This window comes from Anomaloglossus baeobatrachus, chromosome 2 (assembly GCF_048569485.1).
Source record: "Anomaloglossus baeobatrachus isolate aAnoBae1 chromosome 2, aAnoBae1.hap1, whole genome shotgun sequence".
Classification (NCBI taxonomy): Eukaryota; Metazoa; Chordata; class Amphibia; order Anura; family Aromobatidae; genus Anomaloglossus; species Anomaloglossus baeobatrachus.
The window spans coordinates 474131597-474153813 of NC_134354.1; the positions used below are offsets into that span (position 1 = coordinate 474131597).

At 48.2% G+C, this 22217-nt stretch overlaps 1 protein-coding gene across 1 annotated transcript in view; it reads left to right on the forward strand.

The window, feature by feature from the left end:
* Nucleotides 1-22217, forward strand: part of ANKFY1 (ankyrin repeat and FYVE domain containing 1) — a 137048-nt gene that overhangs the window by 44436 nt on the left and 70395 nt on the right. Inside the window, exons 7-10 of the mRNA XM_075336371.1 lie at nt 14374-14539; nt 14629-14833; nt 19520-19588; nt 21453-21652. Of these exons, the coding sequence (XP_075192486.1) occupies nt 14374-14539; nt 14629-14833; nt 19520-19588; nt 21453-21652 (640 nt within the window). The remainder of the gene's footprint in view (nt 1-14373; nt 14540-14628; nt 14834-19519; nt 19589-21452; nt 21653-22217) is intronic.

A 22217-nucleotide genomic window follows, 5' to 3' on the forward strand; every position in this document is an offset into this window, starting at 1 on the left:
TTTTCAACTAACCGTACATTTATTTATCACTGGCTGGTTTATAACCCACAATGCCATGGGTTCTGGCAGCTAAATAAGAAAAGGTGCTTTAGAAGTACAAGCATTCAGATTGTAGAATGCCGAGCGCAAGAGTTCGTAAAGGACTCAATGCTCACAACAAAAGGATAGTCCTTTTCTTCATCGTTCCTTATGGGAGACCCAGACCATGGGTGTATAGCTTCTGCCTCCGGAGGACACACAAAGTACTACACTAAAAAGTGTAGCTCCTCCCTCCGAGCATATACACCCCCTGGATGACCAAATCTAGCCAGTTCAATGCTTTGTGTTCAGGAGGATCACACATGCATTCTCATCTGATTTTTGATTTTAAAGAGTTGGAAGAAAAGCGGGTCCAAGCTGGACTCCCGGCATGTCCCTTCTCACCCCACTGTGTCGGCGGTGCTGTTAAGGTTGATTTCAAGGCTGGAGCCTTTACATGCCGCGCTCCTTCACCATCCCTCGGGCGCTGGCTTGAAGTGGGAGCCAGCACGGTTCTCACTGCTTTGCAGGAGACCGGTCTCCATCCGCAGCCCTCTCAGGACCCTGCCGGACGGAGCACTCATCCCTCAGGGACCTGGCCCTGCGTCTCACAAGCTAAGTATTGAGACGTTATTGCAGGGGGTCCCTTGCATTTTTTATTGTTGGGGAGAGTGTGTTAGTTATTTTGGTGACATTTCCGGCCGGTTCTCTGGGTTTCCCCTGAGAACCGCGCCGAGGGTGCCTGCTCGCCGGCCGCACTGTAAAATTTAGTCCCCGGCTTCAGCTGCGGCCTACTTTCGGTTTCACTGCCCCTGCATGTCAGTCAGGCAGAGGGACAGTGCGGCGCCGCCCACCGGCCGTTCAGCAGAGGGGAGGACACTCCTCTCTGAGGAGATGTTTCCCTCCCCTGTATATCCCCTTGGCCCTCCGGTTCCAGCTCTTGGACTAGGCCCCGCCCCCCCCTCCTCACTCCGGTGCCATTTTATCAGCGTTCTCACACTGATCGGCGCTGGCTGCTGCATCTCTGCAACCTGTCTGGGGGTCTGAGTTGTGGGATCCGGAGGGCACACAAATCGGTCTGGTAAGCCACAACCTCTGGTTGTGAACTTTATTTTACACTCTCTGGGGGTCATTCTGAAGGAGTGTGTTCTTACTGCAGAGCCCCCACCTCAGCAGCATGTCTCACACTAGGAGCAAGGCTGCAAGGCTGTACTCAATATGCACTGCATGTAAGCTCGTACTGCCTGAACCGAGCACATATCCTCATTGTGATGCCTGCTCTAACATGGTGGTGCCTCAGCCTGGAGTCTCCCCAGTGGTCCCTCAGGCTGCTCCGGCCCCGGTGGCTGAACCCCCGGTTTGGGTAGAATCGTTTTCTAAGGCTATCTCCCAGTCCTTTGCTGACTCCATGGGAGAGCTGTCCCGGACTCTGCTGAGCATGCATCAGCCCCCTTCACAGGGTGCCTCTGCTGCTTCGGCTCGCTCTCCAGCGCTCACAGAGGATTCTTCATCTGCTCCCAGACCCCGTCCTTTTAAAAGGAAACGCAGGGACCCCTCTCCTTCCTCGTCCCGCGGCTCCGATTCACGAGCCGATTCGCAGGATGAGGAGGATGTCTTTACTGGGGGCTCGGACGCTACCTCTATGTGCCCCATTGATCTGACTGAGGGGGATGCAGATGTTAGTGATTTGATTGCGTCCATTAATACTGTTCTGGACCTCAATCCGCCAGTATCAGAGGAGCAACCCTCTCTGGCAGAAAAGCACCAGTTTACTTTGCCTAAGAGACCAAGGAGTGTGTTCTTTAACCACTCCAGTTTTCAGACCACTTTGTCCAAGCCCAGAGCCTGTCCTGACAAACGCTTTCCTAAGCGTGGTTCTGATGACCGTTTTCCTTTTCCACCAGAGGTGGTCAGGGAGTGGGCTCTCTCACCAAAGGTGGACCCTCCGGTGTCTAGACTCTCAGCCCGGACAGTTGTATCTGTGGCTGATGGCACCTCACTCAAGGATCCCACTGACCGCCAGGTTGACCTCCTGGCCAAGTCTGTCTATGAGGCGACAGGGTGGGCTCTCAAAGCCATCTCTGCTTCTCTGGAGGAGATGCATACCCTCACTAGGGACTCTATGCCTGAAATGGTTGCTTTAACTTCCCAGGCTTCAGCCTTTTCAGCCTACGCCATGTCTGCCATGCTGGAGGCCTCTCACCGCACTGCGGTGGCCTCCGCCAATTCCCTCGCTATCCGCAGGATCTTGTGGCTTCGTGAGTGGAAGGCGGATGCTTCCTCAAAGAAGTACCTTGCTGGGCTCCCATTTGCTGGGTCCAGGCTGTTCGGTGAACAGCTGGATGAAATTATTAAGGAGGCTACTGGCGGGAAGAGTACTTCCTTGCCACAGACTAAACCCAGGAAACCTGTCCAGGGCAGGAACCAGTCGAGGTTTCGTTTCTTTCGTTCCTCTAACTGGTCATCCTCTAAGCCCTCGACCTCGTCCACTAACTCGGCCAAGGACCAGAAGCCCACCTGGCGCAAGAAGCCGCGTCCACAAGGGTCCGCAGGAGCTGCTGCCACCAAGGCAGCCTCCTCTTGACTATCTGACCGAGCCAGCAACGTCCTTGGTCGGTGGCAGGCTCTCCCACTTTGGCGACGTGGGGTTTCAACACGTCTCCGACCAGTGGGTGCGGGATATCATCTCCCACGGCTACAGGATAGAATTCTCTTCCAGCCCGCCAAACAGATTTTTTCTGTCAACTCCCCCCTGCTCCAAGGCCGCCGCCTTCTCGCAGGCCATGGCATCCTTGCAGGCCAACGGAGTAATTGTGCCGGTTCCCGCCAGGGAACGGTTCAGAGGTTTCTGTTCAAATCTCTTCCTAGTCCCCAAAAAGGACGGTTCCTTCCGGCCCATCCTGGATCTCAAGCTTCTCAACAAGCATATTCAGGTGCGGCATTTTCGCATGGAGTCTCTGCGGTCAGTCATTGCCTCAATGACCCAAGGGGATTTGCTGGCATCCATCGACATCAGAGATGCCTATCTGCATGTGCCAATTGCAGTTTCACACCAGCGTTGGCTACGTTTTGCAATCGGAGAGGAACATTTCCAATTCGTGGCTCTCCCCTTCGGGTTAGCCACGGCCCCTCGAGTATTCACCAAGTTCATGGCAGCAGTGGTTGCGGTCCTGCACCTCCAGGGGTTGGTAGTAATTCCTTACCTGGACGACCTTCTTGTCAAGGCTTCATCCAGCGCAGACTGTCAGCGGAGTGTCTCGCTCACTCTCGCCACTCTTGTTCAATTCGGGTGGCTTGTCAATCTGCCCAAGTCCACTCTGACCCCGACCCAAAAACTCACGTACCTAGGGATGCAATTCGAAACTCTGCCGGCACTTGTGAAGCTGCCCTTAGTCAAACAGCAGTCCCTCCATCTGGCGGTGCGCTCTCTGTTGAGGCCCCGCCGTCATTCCATCAGGCACCTTATGCAGGTGCTGGGTCAGATGGTGGCGTCAATGGAAGCGGTTCCCTTTGCCCAGTTCCATCTGCGTCCTCTGCAGCTGGACATTCTCCGCTGTTGGGACAAGCGGATTTCTTCCTTGCACAGGTTGGTGGCTCTGTCGCCACAAGCCAGGAGCTCTCTTCAGTGGTGGCTTCGGCCTCTCTCTCTGTCTCAGGGACGCTCCTTTCTGACCCCGTCCTGGGTGATCCTCACCACGGATGCCAGTCTTTCCGGCTGGGGAGCAGTATTTCTCCACCACCGAGCACAGGGCATTTGGACTCCGTCCGAATCAGTCCTCTCGATCAATGTGCTGGAAATCAGAGCTGTGCTCCTAGCTCTCGTAGCCTTTCACCACCTGTTGGCGGGCAAGCACATTCGAGTCCAGTCAGACAACGCGACAGCAGTTGCCTACATCAATCACCAGGGCGGGACTCGCATCCGCCTGGCAATGTTGGAGGTTCAACGCATCCTGCAGTGGACGGAGGACTCCAAGTCCACCATATCCGCAGTCCATATCCCAGGCGTGGAAAACTGGGAGGCAGATTATCTCAGCCGTCAAACTGTGGACAGCGGCGAGTGGGCTCTACATCAGGCAGTGTTCCGGTCGATGTGCCGCAAGTGGGGCACTCCGGAAGTGGATCTAATGGCATCCCGGCACAACAACAAGGTCCCGGTTTACGTGGCTCGCTCTCACGATCCTCAGGCCTTTGCAGCGGACGCGCTGGTTCAGGATTGGTCCCAGTTTCGTCTGGCTTACGTGTTTCCCCCTCTAGCTCTCTTGCCCAGAGTCCTGCGCAAGATCAGAATGGAGGGCCGTCGGGTCATACTCATCGCCCCAGACTGGCCCAGGCGAGCTTGGTACCCAGACCTGCTCCGTCTGTACGTAGAGGTGCCGTGGCGTCTCCCGGACCGCCCAGACCTTCTCTCTCAAGGTCCATTTTTCCGCCAGAATTCTGCGGCTCTCAGATTGACGGCGTGGCTCTTGAGTCCTGGATCCTGACGGCTTCCGGCATTCCTCCCGAAGTCATCTCCACTATGACTCAGGCTCGGAAGTCTTCCTCGGCAAAAATGTACCACAGGACTTGGAGAATTTTCCTGTCCTGGTGTCGTTCTTCCGGCCATGCTCCTTGGCCTTTTTCCTTGCCAACCATCCTGTCCTTTCTACAGTCCGGTCTGCAGCTAGGACTATCCCTCAATTCTCTTAAGGGACAGGTCTCGGCTCTGTCAGTGTTCTTTCAGCGGCGTATCGCCCGACTGGCTCAGGCGCGCACCTTCATGCAGGGCGCATCTCACATCATTCCACCTTACCGGCCCTTATCTGGTCCTCACGGCCTTACAGAAACCCCCCTTTGAGCCTCTTAGGGAAGTTTCTTTGTTTCGACTTTCACAGAAAGTCGTCTTTCTGGTGGCCATAACTTCTCTCAGGAGAGTCTCTGATTTGGCCTCGCTCTCTTCGGAGTCACCTTTTTTGGTTTTTCACCAAGACAAGGTAGTTCTCCGTCCGACTCCGGGCTTTCTTCCTAAGGTGGTGTCTCCTTTCCACCTTAACCAGGACATTTCATTGCCTTCCCTTTGTCCGGCCCCTGTTCATCGCTTTGAGAAAGCGTTGCATACTTTAGATCTGGTGCGGGCGCTCCGGATCTATGTGTCACGCACTGCCGCTCTTAGGCGGTGCACCTCTCTTTTTGTGCTGACCACAGGTCAGCGCAAGGGTCTCTCGGCTTCTAAACCGACCCTAGCTCGTTGGATTAGGTCGGCCATATCCGATGCCTACCAGCGTACTCAGGTGCCTCCCCCGCCGGGGATCAAGGCACACTCGACCAGAGCTGTCGGTGCCTCTTGGGCTTTCAGGCACCAGGCTACGGCTCAGCAGGAGTGTCAGGCTGCCACTTGGTCTAGTCTGCACACCTTTTCAAAGCACTACCAAGTGCATGCTCATGCTTCGGCAGATGCGAGCTTGGGCAGACGCATCCTTCAGGCGGCTGTCGCCCATTTGTGAAGTTAGGTTTTGCCTACTCAGTTTTCTGTTTATTTCCCACCCATGGACTGCTTTGAGACGTCCCATGGTCTGGGTCTCCCATAAGGAACGATGAAGAAAAAGAGAATTTTGTTTACTTACCGTAAATTCTTTTTCTTATAGTTCCGACATGGGAGACCCAGCACCCTCCCTGTTGCCTGTTGGCAGTTTTCTTGTTCCGTGTGTTTTCACTGGCTGTTGTTGTAGTCAGAGGTTCCGGTTGTTCCGGGTTTTGCTCTGTCTCTACTTGTGGGTGGATGTCCTCCTTCAGCTTTTGCACTAAACTGGCTAGATTTGGTCATCCAGGGGGTGTATATGCTCGGAGGGAGGGGCTACACTTTTTAGTGTAGTACTTTGTGTGTCCTCCGGAGGCAGAAGCTATACACCCATGGTCTGGGTCTCCCATGTCGGAACTATAAGAAAAAGAATTTACGGTAAATAAACAAAATTCTCTTTTTTTTAATTGCTGATCTAGTGTGTGCCATTACGAATTCTTGAGCTCGGCATTCTACAATCTGAATGCTTGTACTTCTAAAGCATTTTTTCTTATTTGCTGCCAGAATCTCCTTTTCCACACCAGTAATGAATGTCCCCTGGTCTTTTTTAAGAAGCTCTCTCATTAACCAATTTTATGGGCTAACCCTGTATAATTATATAGGTTTGTAAGGACAACATCTGCAAGGAGTTTGTATGTTCTCGTCGTGTTTGCGTGGGTTTCCTCCAGGTTCTCCAGTTTCCTCCCACACTCTAAAGACCTACTGATAAGGAATTTAGATTCTGAGCCCCAATGGGGATAGAGTGTCTGATGTATGTAAAGCGCTATGCAATTAATAGTGCTATAAAGTGAATAAATATTATTTTCTTTGTCGCTCCATTGGGAGACCCAGACAATTGGGGTGTATAGCTTCTGCCTCCGGAGGCCACACAAAGTATTACACTTTAAAAAGTGTAACCCCTCCCCTCTGCCTATACACCCTCCCGTGCATCACGGGCCCATCAGTTTTTTGCTTTGTGTTGAAGGAGGCAGACACATTCACGCAAGCTCCACATTTTAGTCAGCAGCAGCTGCTGACTTTATCGGATGGAAGAAAAGAGGGCCCCTAACAGGGCTCCCGGCATGCTCCCTTCTCACCCCACTCTGGTCGGCGGTGCTGTTAAGGTTGAGGTACCCATTGCGGGTACAGAGGCTGGAGCCCACATGCTGTTTTCCTTCCCCATCCCTTAGGGGCTCTGGGTGAAGTGGGATCCTAACCGGTCACCATACACTGGGACCGGGCTCCCTCCGCAGCCCCTGGGTCGGCGCAGCAAAGTGCTCCTGGGGTGACTCCTAGGTCCCACGGTGAGGACTCCGACACGGACCGCAGTCCCAGACCGGCTAAGCGGGCTCGCTGGGAGCTTCCCTCGACTTCATCACACTGCTCAGGGTCTCAGCATGAGGACTCTCTGGAGGATGAAGCGGATGTGGCAGATCAGGGCTCTGATCCTGACGCCGCTCTCAATCTTGATACACCTGAAGGGGACGCCATAGTAAATGACCTTATAGCGTCCATCAATCAGGTGTTAGAATTTTCCCCTCCAGCTCCTCCGATTGAGGAGTCAGCTTCTCAGCAGGAGAAATTCCAATTTAGGTTTCCCAAACGTACACGGAGTGCGTTTTTTGACCACTCCAACTTAAGAGATACAGTCCAGAAACACCGAGCTTTTCCGGACAAGCGCTTTACTAAGCGCCTTAATGACACACGCTACCCCTTCCCCACTGACGTAGTTAAGGGTTGGGCTCAGTGTCCCAAGGTGGATCCCCCAGTCTCTAGACTGGCGGCTAGATCCATAGTAGCAGTGGCAGATGGTGCGTCGCTCAAGGATGCCACTGACAGGCAAATAGAGCTCCTGATGAAATCCATCTATGAATCCACAGGCGCGTCTTTTGCTCCGGCATTCGCAGCCGTATGGGCACTCCAAGCTATCTCAGCTTGTCTGTCTGAGATTAATGCAGTCACACGTGCCTCTACTCCGCAGGTTGTGTCTTTAACCTCTCAGGCGTCGGCTTTTTCGTCCTACGCCATGAACGCCGTCCTGGACTATGCGAGCCGTACAGCGGTAGCATCCGCCAATTCAGTGGCAGTCCGCAGGGCCATGTGGCTACGCGAATGGAAGGCAGACTCTGCTTCCAAGAAATTCTTAACCGGTTTACCATTTTCTGGTGACCGTCTGTTTGGCGAGCAATTGGATGAAATCATTAAACAATCCAAGGGAAAGGACTCGTCCTTACTCCAGTCCAAACTAAACAGACCTCAGCAACGGAAGATACAATCGAGGTTTCGGTCCTTTCGGCCCTCAGCCAGGTCTCAATTCTCCACGTCCAACAGGCCACAGAAGGGCCAGAGGAACTCTGATTCATGGCGGTCTAAGTCACGTCCTAAAAAGACCGCCGGAAAAACCGCCCCCAAAGCGGCCTCCTCATGACTTTCGGCCTCCCGAAACCGCATCCTCGGTCGGTGGCAGGCTCTCCCGCTTTTGCGACGCCTGGTTGCCACATGTCCAAGACCGATGGGTGAGAGACATTCTGTCTCACGGTTACAGGATAGAACTCAGCTCTCGTCCTCCGACTCGTTTCTTCAGAACATCTCCGCCCCCAGAGCGAGCCGATGCTCTTTTTCAGGCGGTGAGCACTCTGAAGGCAGAAGGAGTGGTGATCCCTGTTCCCCTCCAAGAATGGGGTCGCGGTTTTTACTCCAACTTGTTTGTGGTGCCAAAAAAGGACGGATCATTCCGTCCCGTTCTGGACCTCAAACTGCTCAACAGACACGTGAAAACCAGACGGTTCCGGATGGAATCTCTCCGCTCCGTCATCGCCTCGATGTCACAAGGAGACTTCCTAGCATCAATCGACATCAGGGATGCTTATGTCCACGTGCCGATTGCACCAGAGCATCAGCGCTTCCTGCGTTTTGCCATCGGAGACGAACACCTTCAGTTCGTGGCACTGCCTTTCGGCCTGGCGACAGCCCCACGGGTCTTCACCAAGGTCATGGCAACAGTGGTGGCAGTCCTACACTCTCAGGGACACTCGGTGATCCCTTACTTAGACGATCTTCTAGTCAGGGCACCCTCCCGGGTGGCATGCCAACACAGCCTGAACACTGCTCTGGAGACTCTCCAGAGGTTCGGGTGGATCATCAATTTCCCAAAGTCAAAATTGACACCGACTCAATCGCTAACTTACCTCGGGATGGAGTTTCATACTCTCTCAGCGATAGTGAAGCTCCCGCTGGACAAACAGCGCTCACTACAGACAGGGGTGCAATCTCTCCTTCGAGCCCAGTCACACCCCTTGAGGCGCCTCATGCACTTCCTAGGGAAGATGGTGGCAGCAATGGAGGCAGTTCCATTTGCGCAGTTCCATCTGCGTCCTCTCCAATGGGACATTCTCCGCAAATGGGACAGGAGGTCGGCGTCCCTCGACAGGAACGTCTCCCTCTCTCGGGCAGCCAAAGCCTCTCTTCAGTGGTGGCTTCTTCCCACTTCTCTGTCGAAAGGAAAATCCTTCCTGCCCCCATCCTGGGCTGTGGTCACGACGGACGCGAGTCTGTCAGGGTGGGGAGCAGTCTTCCTCCACCACAGGGCTCAGGGTACCTGGACTCAGCCAGAGTCCTCCCTTCAGATCAATGTTCTGGAGATAAGGGCAGTGTATCTAGCCCTAAAGGCGTTCCAGCCGTGGCTGGAAGGCAGGCAGATCCGAATTCAGTCGGACAACGCCGCGGCAGTGGCGTACATCAACCACCAAGGCGGCACACGCAGTCGTCAAGCCTTCCAAGAAGTTCGGCGGATTCTGCTGTGGGTGGAAGCCACAGCCTCCACCATCTCCGCAGTTCACATCCTGGGCGTAGAAAACTGGGAAGCAGACTTTCTCAATCGCCAGGGCATGGACGCAGGGGAATGGTCTCTTCACCCGGACGTGTTTCAAGAGATCTGTTGCCGCTGGGGAACGCCGGACGTCGATTTAATGGCGTCCCGGCACAACAACAAGGTCCCGGCATTCATGGCACGGTCTCAAGATCACAGAGCGCTGGCGGCAGACGCATTAGTTCAGGATTGGTCGCAGTTTCGACTGCCTTATGTATTTCCTCCTCTGGCACTGCTGCCCAGAGTGTTACGCAAGATCAGGTCCGACTGCCACCGCGCCATCCTCATCGCCCCAGACTGGCCGAGGAGGTCGTGGTACCCGGATCTGTGGCATCTCACGGTGGGTCAACCGTGGGCACTACCAGACCGACCAGACATGCTGTCTCAAGGGCCATTTTTCCATCTGAATTCTGCGGCCCTCAGCCTGACTGTGTGGCCATTGAGTCCTGGATCCTAGCGTCTTCAGGGTTATCTCAAGAGGTCATTGCCACTATGAGACAGGCCAGGAAACCAACGTCCGCCAAGATCTACCACAGGACGTGGAGGATCTTCTTATCCTGGTGCTCTGATCAGGGTTTTACTCCCTGGCCGTTTGCCTTGCCCACTTTTCTGTCCTTCCTTCAATCCGGAATGGAAAAGGGTTTGTCTCTCGGCTCTCTCAAAGGACAAGTCTCGGCGCTTTCCGTGTTTTTTCAAAAGCGTCTAGCCAGGCTTCCGCAGGTACGCACGTTCCTGCAGGGGGTTTGCCACATAGTCCCTCCTTACAAGCGTCCGCTAGAACCCTGGGATCTTAACAGGGTGCTAACGGCTCTTCAGAAATCACCTTTCGAGCCGATGAGGGAGGTTTCTCTTTCACGCCTTTCGCAGAAGGTGGTCTTCCTAGTGGCAGTCACATCACTTCGGAGAGTGTCTGAGCTAGCTGCGCTGTCATGCAAAGCCCCCTTCCTGGTGTTTCACCAGGATAAGGTGGTTCTGCGTCCGGTCCCGGAATTTCTCCCTAAGGTGGTATCCCCTTTTCATCTCAATCAGGATATTTCCTTACCTTCTTTTTGTCCTAATCCAGTTCACCAATGTGAAAAGGATTTGCACTTGTTAGATCTGGTGAGAGCACTCAGACTCTACATTTCTCGTACGGCACCCCTGCGCCGTTCTGATGCGCTCTTTGTCCTTGTCGCTGGCCAGCGTAAAGGGTCGCAGGCTTCCAAGTCAACCTTGGCTCGGTGGATCAAGGAACCGATTCTTGAAGCCTACCGTTCTTCTGGGCTTCCGGTCCCTTCAGGGCTGAAAGCCCATTCTACCAGAGCCGTGGGGGCGTCCTGGGCATTGCGGCACCAGGCTACGGCTCAGCAGGTGTCAGGCGGCTACCTGGTCGAGTCTGCACACTTTCACGAAACACTATCAGGTGCATACCTATGCTTCGGCAGATGCCAGCCTAGGTAGGCGAGTCCTTCAGGCGGCGGTTGCCCACCTGTAGGAAGGGGCCGTTTTACGGCTCTTTTTATCGAGGCATTCTTTTACCCACCCAGGGACTGCTTTTGGACGTCCCAATTGTCTGGGTCTCCCAATGGAGCGACAAAGAAGAAGGGAATTTTGTTTACTTACCGTAAATTCCTTTTCTTCTAGCTCCTATTGGGAGACCCAGCACCCGCCCCTGTTCCCTTCGGGCTGTTGTTCTTTTGTGTACACATGTTGTTCATGTTGAATTGTTCTTTTGGTTCATGGTTTCAGTTCTCCGAACATCCTTCGGATTGAATTTACCTTAGACCAATTTATAAGTTTCCTCCTTCCTGCTTTGGCACCAAAACTGATGGGCCCGTGATGCACGGGAGGGTGTATAGGCAGAGGGGAGGGGTTACACTTTTTAAAGTGTAATACTTTGTGTGGCCTCCGGAGGCAGAAGCTATACACCCCAATTGTCTGGGTCTCCCAATAGGAGCTAGAAGAAAAGGAATTTACGGTAAGTAAACAAAATTCCCTTCATTATACTCACTGAGCCAGCACTGCTCTGGTCCTCTTTTGGGTCATGTGATGACTATTCCAACTTGCTGGTACACACTCATTCTGATTTTTTGCATTGTAAAAGCGATTTCCATCCCACACATATAGCCCTGTGTGATCTGTAGAGTCAGAACTGCAGTCATGTGATTGAAAAAAGGGACCAGTGTGGCACTGGTAGCCAGAGAATACAGGGATCAGTGAGTACATTAATGCAACAACACTACGCTACACTACATATACATACACACAGGTTTGGCCCACAAAAATTTGAATAGGAGTACTTCTCTTAGGTCCTTTCATCCATGTATTTAAATATACACTACTCACTTAATTTTAGGGTATTTGGTTTTCAGGTAAAATTTATGTAAAATGTAAAAAAAATCACTCTACAGTGATATTTTATATGCAAGTAGGACATTTGAGTAGAAGCGTGCAATGGTGATTTCCTCATCTCAAACAATTTATTTCAGCAAAAGCCAACAACAATGGTGGGTATACCTCCCCCCCCCCCCCGCTCTTTCTGCAAAGAAGGTTATTGTCTCAATAACTTGTCATGTGGCCTTGAGCATCAATTACAGCTCTACGTCTGCTGTTCACAAGTTGTTATTGTCAACTGAGGCATGGCAATCCCACTCCTTTTGAAGTGCGGCGCTCAGGTCATTGAGGTTCTGAGGTACAGAGTTACAAGCCTCTACACAGCAACTCAGCTGATCCTATTGGTTTTTTATGGGGTTCAGGTCTGGAGAAAGTGCAAGCGGCTCTATTTGAGGTACCCCAGTCTCCCAACAACCATTCCCTAATGGTGCAACCTTGATGAACTGGAGCGTTGTCTTCCATGAAGAAGAAATTAGGCTTGTGGTGTTCATGTAGAGGCACAATGACTAGATTAATGATGTTATTCAAGTAGTCGGGACTTGTCACTGTATCATTCACAAGGTGCATGGCAGTTCTGTGTTCACTATACACACCTGCCCATACTGTAACACCACTACCACTAAAGGCTTGTCTGGTGACAACACGGGCTGATGCACATCACTCTCCTTGATGTCTCCCACATCGTTGGCAGGCATCATTTCTGCTCAGCGTGAATCGACTTTCATCAGTGAACAGCAATGAGGCCCACTGGTCCCTAGTCCAGCGTAGATGCTCCCTGGCCAATGCACGGTAATGACGCCTGCGTTTGATAGTGTGGTCATGTACCCTTGCAAGTCATCTAGCACGCACAACATGCTGATGTAAATGGTTTTGAATCATCTGACGTGATACTTGAGTGCCTCTCATCTCCCTTAAATGTGTCTGAAGTTGTGTGGCATTCATCATCTGATTCCGAAGGGCATTGTTCACAATGAAGCCGTCATCAGTGTGGGATGTGGACAAAGGATGTCCACTTCTATGCCTTTCTGTGACTCTTCCAGTCTCTCTGTATCTCTGTTGCAACCTGCTGATGATATTCTAAACTCAGTAGCCACTTCCGTGTGAGAACATTCTGTTTGAAACCTTGCAGTGCCGAGGTACTGTTGATCAATTGTTAGGTGTCGTCTTGGTCTCACTATGTCAAAATGTGAATCGCATGATGAGAGGACTGTTTACATACCAATTCTATTTGAATTCTGACATTTATTGGGTAATTTTTGGATCAAACATCGCTTGTGAATTTTGCCATTACGCTCCTTGTTGGAGAACAGCAAGTTGTGCAAAAAGTACTGAAATATTGAACAGTTGGACATGAGGATTCAAAATATTAGAGAAGGTCACATTAAAGGGAACCTGTCAGCAGATTTGGGGCCTATAAGCTGCAGCCACCACCAGTGGGCTCTTATATAAAGCATACTAACATGCTGTATATAAGAGCCCAGGCCTCTGTGTAGAACGTAAAAATCACTTTTATAATACTTACCTAAATGGTCGCTGCGGTGGAGTTGGGTCATATGGGCGTCTTTGTTTCTCCGGTGCCGGCGCCTCCTCTTTTGGCCATCTTCGTCCTCCTCCTAAAGCCTGTATGCATGACGCGTCCTACATCATACACACTCGTCGTTCCTGCAGAGGCGCACTACAATACTTTGATCTGCCCTGCTCAGGGCAGATAAAAGTGCGCCTGCTCAGGACCTCAATGCCGGCTAGTGTGTATGACGTAGGACGCGTCATGCACCCTGGCTTCAGAAGAAGGACGACAAAGATGGACGAAAGAGGAGGCACCGGAGAACGGATACACCCATATGACCCAACTCCATCGCAGCGACTGTTTAGGTAAGTATTATAAAGTGATTTTTACGTTCTACACAGCTACCTGGGCTCTTATATACAACATGTTAGAATGCTGTATATAAGAGTCCACTGGTGGTGGTGGCAGCAGCTTATAGGCCCCCAAATCTGGTGACAGGTTCCCTTTAAGTTCACCTGGAAAGGTTAGAGTTCCTTTTTGGGATCATACTGAAATTTCACCCGAAAGTTAAATATGCCTAACTTTTTGTGAGCAGTGTATAAATGAGATGGCCTCTAAGGTCTCTTGTTTCTAAGGTAAACAAGTCCATCTTTTCTAACCTCTCATTATAGGAGAGACCTTCCATCCCATGTAAAATCAATGGCCGCTTCCTAGATTTCCAATATTTGTAGAATATGGTGCTCAAACCACCTGTATCCCCATATTCTAGATATGGCCTTACAGGGGAATTATAGTGGGGTAATAATAATGTGGGATCTTGTGATTTTTATCTTTTTTTTTTTTTTTTTTTTTTTTTTTTTTATATACACCCTCAAATTTCGTTTGCTTTTGCAGCTGCTGCCTGACACTTAGTACTGCTGCTCAGCTTACTTGTACTTAGCATACCCAAGTTTTACTGTTCTGTAATCCCTGGTATATTTTCCCTTTAATGTGTATGTAGCAATATCCAGCCTAGGTGCATTACTTTACCATGAGAATTCAGACCCGCATCATAGTGTTCCATTTTCTTTTTAGTTGCCTGCTAAGTTAAATGAGCTGGACCAAAATGGAGATCTTGCCCTGGATCTTGCACTGTCTCGGAAGCTAGAGGGTATAGCCACCACCTTAGTTAACAGTAGAGCAGATGTTGATATGGTAGACAAGAAAGGTTGGAGTCTGTTGCACAAAGCAATCCAAAGGGGTGAGTAGACTTTAGTTTTTCTTGTATATTTTGGGCTTCCATTCCTACTGGATGTGTTATGCTTGTCATATATTGTTTTTTTTCTATAGATGATAAATTTGCTGCCAATTTCCTCATTAAAAACGGTGCACTTGTAAATGCTGCTACAATAGGGGAACAAGAGACTCCACTGCATCTGGTAGCTGCTTGCACAATGAAGGACCGCTCTTTAGAAGTGATGTCTGATATAGCACAAATTGCTGAGGCACTTTTGCATGCAGGAGCTAATCCCAACATGCAGGACAGTAAAGGAAGGTAAGTTATCCCTTTACTGTGGGACTTTTTAAAGGGGCTATCTAGTTATGTTGATGACTATTTTGCGACCCCCGTTTGTTTGGGTTTTTTTTTTTTCTTTTCACTGATCCATTTACTTGACTAGGTGACTTGTACATGCAAAATGGACCACAGTAGGTCCATCTCTCTATTTATATCTGTAGACCCCCAGTAAGTAAAGAAAATCTGGCATGTGACTAGCCCCAATGAATTTCATGTGTCTATGTGCTGTCAGTAGAAAAAATGGACGACGCGCAAATGGCAGTCACCCATGTGAATAAAGCTGATCTAAAATATGCTAGGTAGGCTGCTGAGCAAAATATCCAATGTTCATGATTGATAGATTCCGTGTCACATTGCTAAAAAGACCCAAAAGATTAGCAAGGGTAAAAAGGCATCTGGAAGCTTCTGCGGGCCGGCCAGTCACTTATCTTAAATACTATGCAATATGTCTGGGCTGTGCTTGATCTCGCGTTGAGATCACATCCATGAAAATCTGCTTCACTGATGATCTTTTAGAGTTTTCGCGTGATTAGTGGGCCAACATTCCACAGATCAAAATGGCAGAACTCATTGATTTCCATGCTCAACCGGGTGACAGCTTTGAAGAAAGCAAGTGGTGGAACAGCAAAATTTTAATATGCATATTTGGAATTTGTATAAATTGGATACTGTGATTTATGTGTCTGAAATCAGGGCATCTGTTTCCTTATGGATTAACTCTATATGATAAATAGACAGAATTTAAGAGACCTTTGAAGACTTGCTCCTCAAAAGTAACATTGACTAAAATGGGTATTTCTTATGTGCTAAAATCATCCCATAATATTGTCTTGCTGGTCTTAGTTGTTGGGTGTTCAATGAGGTCTCAAATAGCTGTACTTTGTTCCTATGTTAAAAATCATAAATATTCTTATAAAATCGGTACATTTTAATGCTAATGTCTTTTTTTTTTTTTCTTGGGTCGTTGGTTTTCTGCTCCTGATTTGGAGAGTCAGTAATCTGTGTGATTTGCTACCATTAAATCAGTAATGACCAGGATTATTGTACTAAAAAGGAACCTGTCACTCAATTTATGATCAGACTATGAAGAGAATGAATGGGAGCCTGGGTGCATGATTGCATCCAGGTTTTTTTCCTTCTCTGAAATATTCTGGTGTTGCAGTAAAAATATAGCTTGTCACCACAATGCTTTAATTAATAGTTCTCTTCCATGTGTTTACATCGGGAAAAGCTTGTCAATCATCTGCAGTAGTGCTAGTAAAAGTCTCGACCAGGGACTATTGGCAGATACGAGTCTAGTCTGGCTCAATCACCAGATGCCTTCTCCCTGCGCTGCTATAGGTGTTGATCGTTTTTTCATTATTGGAGAGACCAGTCAATCTTCTGTAACTATCTTGGGAGAAGACATGGAAGGAGCCTGACTAGTCAAGTCTCTGGCAATGGTCCCCGGCCAGATCTTGAAACTATATATTTTCTATGAAACACCGGAGTGTTTCAAAAACAAATACGGTATACCTGGCTGCAATCTGTTTCAGAGAAAAATATACCTGCTGCCAAGATCTCATTCATGCTCCTTGTGGTTTGGGCAACATGAATCAAGTGACATGTTTTCTTTTAATAAGAAGTAGAATGAATAATTAGAATGGGGAACTACTTGGGACATGGCCAAGCTGTGTATGCAGTGAGACGTGCCTTCCATGAGCTCCCAATGCACTCATCCTGACCAAACCGTATTGAGATAGAGGAGAGGATCAACTAGGGACTCACTCGCTACCCTGAAGTGCGTAGATTCCGGGGAGCTGTTCTCTGGGCTGTAGTGGTGTCCTAACACTCTCAAAAAGGAGGGGATGTGGGAAGACGCGATGCCAGCCTAAATCCAACATACATATTTTCTATGCTAAGCTCTATTCATCTGGGGTAAAGTATTGATGGGAGGAACTAGCGGTTATCTAAATGGAATCAAACTTCCAACTCTGGGGGAAGGCTATAGAGATCTTTTGGAGCCAGAAAAACCACATAGAACTATCAAAAAAACTCACCAAAAAAGAGCCAAGACAGATGATGTATGTGCACACACAGAATGTGGTGAGGCTTCCTCATAAAGATGGCTGCAGCCCAGGTGCATGATGCTGATGATACAGCCACTCAGCCTCCACACTAGAGGGTAGGGGCGGCTGCTTAGCATAAAACATGCACACTCATAAGGCTTGCACTGGGAGCCTATCATATAATAGGTGAAATGCACAGTGTCTGAACTGTAACCTATAAATGACGCCAAAAACCTAGGTCAGGCGGGCCCATCAGCACTTTATATAAGTGCATCTCACACGGATACGTGAGATGCACAGTGTCTGAATTGTGGCCTATAAATGATGCACAACACCAGGTCAGGCGGGTCAGTTAGCACTATGAGTGCATAACACATGACAGGCTCACCATTTAACCCCTTGAATTCAGGTCAACACACATCCTGCAAAAATCGAGAAAATGTGTCATACCTCAAAGGCTCACCACATTCTGTGTGCGCACATACATAATCTGTCTTGGCTCTTTTTTTGGTGAGATCTTTTGGAGCCACCAATTTTTCTCAGTGGTAGGGGGAATGCCAAGTGATAAAGCCCCTGGGTCTGAGGGCCTTCTGGTAGAGATCTTTAAAATATTTCAGGAGAAAGTTTTCTCACATTATATGGATATGACTAATTGTGCATGTGAGGGGTTACTATCAAGGTCGCTATATTACACAACACCTGTAGATTAAGGGCTTTAAATATGCAAGGAAAGAGGAGCAAATTGCATTATATGCAAATAATTTATTATTTGTTGATAACTTGAATGCATGTCTCCTCATGATAATGGATTCCATCTCTAGATTTTGGTTGTTCTCGGGCCTAAATATTTAATTGGTAGCTCAGCTTTGCTTCCCCTGTATATCAATGTCCATTTTTGATTAAGTGAATCTTTATTAATCCTGGTGGTCCAAAAATTCAAGTACTTAGGTATTTGTTACTAAGGAGGTTAATGACTACGTACCTTTAAATCTGAACCCTTTGATGGTTAAATCATGAAACCACATTGGAGCATGTGGTAAATTACCTTTATCTGTCCTTGGCAGAACTAATAAAGAGGTGGGGCACATATCCTCAGAAGAGTGGTAGGATATCCTGGAGTCTCCTGAAAAGGTGTCAATAAATGCAGCATAAAAGACATCACAGCTATTTCTCATTCATAGACCTTAGAGAACTCCAAAGAGTAAAAGTGAACTTCAGGAGGCACAACACATGTACAAAATGTAGTGAAGAGGGAGCAGATCTGGTCCATATGTTCTGGGCATGTCCCAGGCTCAAGGGATTATGGGACAGTGTAGATAGGCTGGTCAGCGAGGTATTTAACATTCACCTAGTTATGAATGTCATATCTTGCATATTAGGGTATGTGGGAGACTGTGGAGCTTCTTCGCTCCCACTTAATACAACTGACCATTGGCAAAATTCTTTAGAAAGGCTATTGCTAAACATTGGCTGTTGAGTAGAGATGAACGACCCCAAGGTTCGGTTTTCGCACCGAACACAGACTTTTCCCAAGAAACGGATATTGGGTTTGAAGTTTGGGTGCTTCACGTATGCAAACCACTTGTGCGAGCTTTGCTGTGCTCAGCCCAGTGCGAGTCACTTGCAGTGTTTGGCTCTCACTGGGGGAATAACAACAGTGTGATCGGATGTAGTGTTTACCAAAAAAGGGAGAGAAACTCTGCCATCGGAAGTGATCAGTTGCTGGCTGCGTGTGGGCGGAGACCAGAACTGTTCCAATTAGTGACTTCTATTGGGGTTCAGGTCTAGTCCGAGTCCCGAACCAAACTTTATCTAACGTTCGGCTGCACCTGCTGAACCGAACTTCAATACCTCCGCTCATCTCTAATGTTCAGTTGTCCACCTATAATAGAGGAAGTAGTTCAGTGCCTAAACAAAATTATCATAATGGGGGAAAAAGGTTTACATTAAAAAGGGAGTTAAAGCCAAGTTTGGGAAGCAGTGGAGAGACTGGATCAGATGCCCTACTGTGGTATCCAAAGATCTTGCTAGGGATGTGATTTTAAATTTGTTAATTCTAGGATAATCCTTTTATAGTTTTGGGGAAAGACCCGATATATTTAAGTATTGTAACATTGGTTTATAATTGTATATGTGTTTGTTTGCTTTTTATGTGTATTCCAAATGGGTGGGGAGACGTTGGCGTGGGAATAAATGGGCTGGAGTAAATGGCTTTGTTTTTTACAGTAGCCAAGATTGTAACAAATACTCCTCTATGTATTCTGCTAAGATTCTTATTTGCTCTTTTTTTTCTGTAAATTCTCCTAAGTTCATTAGATCTGGTGAATGTTTCATTGTTATGTGAATAGCTCAATAAAGTAATTTTGGTTAAAAATAAATTAAAAGAAAGGGCAACTACTTACTGGTTAGGATTTCCTTTTTGGCCTTACTGAATGAAATGACTGAAAAGGAACATTCAGTATTTTTCATAGTTAAGCAAAGTCCAAATAAAAAGCTAAATGATTAAAACTTTACATTGTAATGTAGTTATATTACCATTAATAGTAGATGTTGAATATTTTCACCTCCTCTGAGGAACCGCTACTAAATAGATATTTCTCTGTATTCTTATTTTTAGGACTCCTCTACATACAGCGATTCTTTCTAGAAATGAGTATGTCTTTAACCAACTACTTCAATGCAAACAGTAAGTGAGAATGACCAGTTATTTAGATGTTTTTTACAGACTGATTTCCGGTTCTATTCATTATAGTCCATCAGACGACTAGTGTATTTTAGTGACCGGATACAAACTATTATCTTTCCATGTTATGAATTCACCTAAAATCTGTCTCTGGCTGCAGACATCTAATATATAAACCTGAATGTGTGTATGTGTGTGTATGTATGGCATCTGCACCGTCGCAGCTACAGCCACAAAATTTTGCACACCCACACGTCTGGACCCAGAGAGTGTCATAGGCTATGTTGTGAGGCGAAATTTTAACCCCGCGCGTTCCAACTTACCAATCAATTTTGCCCCTATCTACATAATGGGGGAAAAAGTGAAACGAAAAGTGTATCTGCACCGTCACATTTACAATCACAAAATTTTGCACAGACACCTCATGTGACCCAGGGAATGTCGTAGACTGTTTTGACAGGAAGATTTAACCCCGCGCTTTACAGTTACTCTCCAAAAAACATGCCTTTATTAAAGTAAATGGAGCCTGGAACTACAGGTTATTAGTAGGAACTGTGAGTGGTTGCTATAGGAACAAAAGACATTCATAGTATAAAAAGCTTATATGTGAGGTAATAAGATGTCGGTGGGGAGACGGTAAGAGGCAGACCTGGAAAGAGGCAGACCTGGAAAGAGGCAGACCTGGAAAGAGGCAGACCTGGAAAGAGGCAGACCTGGAAAGAGGCAGACCTGGAAAGAGGCAGACCTGGAAAGAGGCAGACCTGGAAAGAGGCAGACCTGGAAAGAGGCAGACCTGGAAAGAGGCAGACCTGGAAAGAGGCAGACCTGGAAAGAGGCAGACCTGGAAAGAGGCAGACCTGGAAAGAGGCAGACCTGGAAAGAGGCAGACCTGGAAAGAGGCAGACCTGGAAAGAGGCAGACCTGGAAAGAGGCAGACCTGGAAAGAGGCAGACCTGGAAAGAGGCAGACACGCATGCAGAGACAGGAAATGAGGAGACAGCCAGAGAGACAGACAAAGATAGATGGGGAAAGACCCAGACCTTGATAGAGACAGACAGGGAAAGAGACAGACAAAGAGACGGGGAGACTGGGAAAGAGACAGATAAAGAGACAGGGAGACAGACTGGGACAGAGACAGGCAGACAGGGAAAGAGACAGACAGGGAAAGAGACAGAGACGGGGAGACTGGGAAAGAGACAGAGACGGGGAGACAGACTGGGAAAGAGACAGAGACGGGGAGACAGACTGGGAAAGAGACAGAGACAGGCAGACTGGGAAAGAGACAGAGACAGGCAGACTGGGAAAGAGACAGAGACAGGCAGACTGGGAAAGAGACAGAGACAGGCAGACTGGGAAAGAGACAGATGGGGAAAGAGACAGTCGGGGAAAGAGACAGAGACAGCCAGATAGGGAAAGAGACAGAGACAGGCAGACAGGGAAAGAGACAGACAGGGAAAGAGACAAAGAGACGGGGAGACTGGGAAAGAGACAAAGAGACGGGGAGACAGATTGGGAAAGAGACAGAGACAGGCAGACGGGGAAAGAGACAGACCTTTTAATAATTACATTTCTATTTGTTTTGTGGTTTTTGTGTGCAGAATAAATTTTTTTTAACAGTTATTAACCCGGGCGAAGCCGGGTAGTGCAACTAGTATTTTATATATGAGATCTGTAGTCCATAGGAGTGTATAATTGCCTGGTAGTTTTTACTACATTGCCAAAGAGCTGTATGAGATGTGATATGAATAGTAGTTTTTAAATGGATGATGCAGCTCATTGTACTTGTATGTTCTGCCTTGCATTTAACATGTCCTCTTAGGATACGGATTGGTCACTAGGCTTTGACAATACGTTTTTTTTTTGTTAGATTAGATTTAGAACTTAAGGATCATGAAGGAAGCACAGCTTTGTGGCTAGCTGTCCAGTACATCACAGTGTCCTCTGATCAATCTGTGAACCCTTTTGAGGACGTCCCTGTTGTAAATGGCACTTCATTTGATGAGAATAGCTTTGCGGCCAGACTGATAAAACGAGGCAGCAATACCGATGCCCCCGACACAGTAACAGGTAAAAACAAGAGGTTTGTATTCACTACAGAGCTATGTTTTCAATAATGAAACTTCACGCTCCAAGGGTTCACATTATTTTCTGTGGGGATTAGCTAGAGATTTATTCAACATTACTACTCAGACTTTCCTTCATCAAGGAGTATCACAGGCAGTTTTTTAACATGAATTTTTTAAAAGGTTGATTTTCAGGTATTTTGCTGTGTGTTAAAAGTCTGTCTTATAAGTGTACTTACTCGACGGGTGGTTCCAGGATTGAAACCCTGGGGGAATCAGAGGGTGGAAAAATAGCTGGACTTCCCTAGGAGTTTTTTTCCCTCTTACCCTTGAGGCGTTACCTTTTAAAGGGAACCTGTCAAAAGATTTGGCGACCATAAGCTGCGGCCACCACAGAATGCTGTATATAAGAGCTCAGGCCATAATGTAGAACCTAACAAAACTTGTATAATACTCACCTAAGGTGCGGTGTGGTCCGATGAGTGTTGCTGCTCTCCGGTCTGGTGCCTCCTCTCTCCAATGCAGCGCCTTCTCTCTGTGGCGGTCGCTGTCCTCCTCCTTCTGAAGCC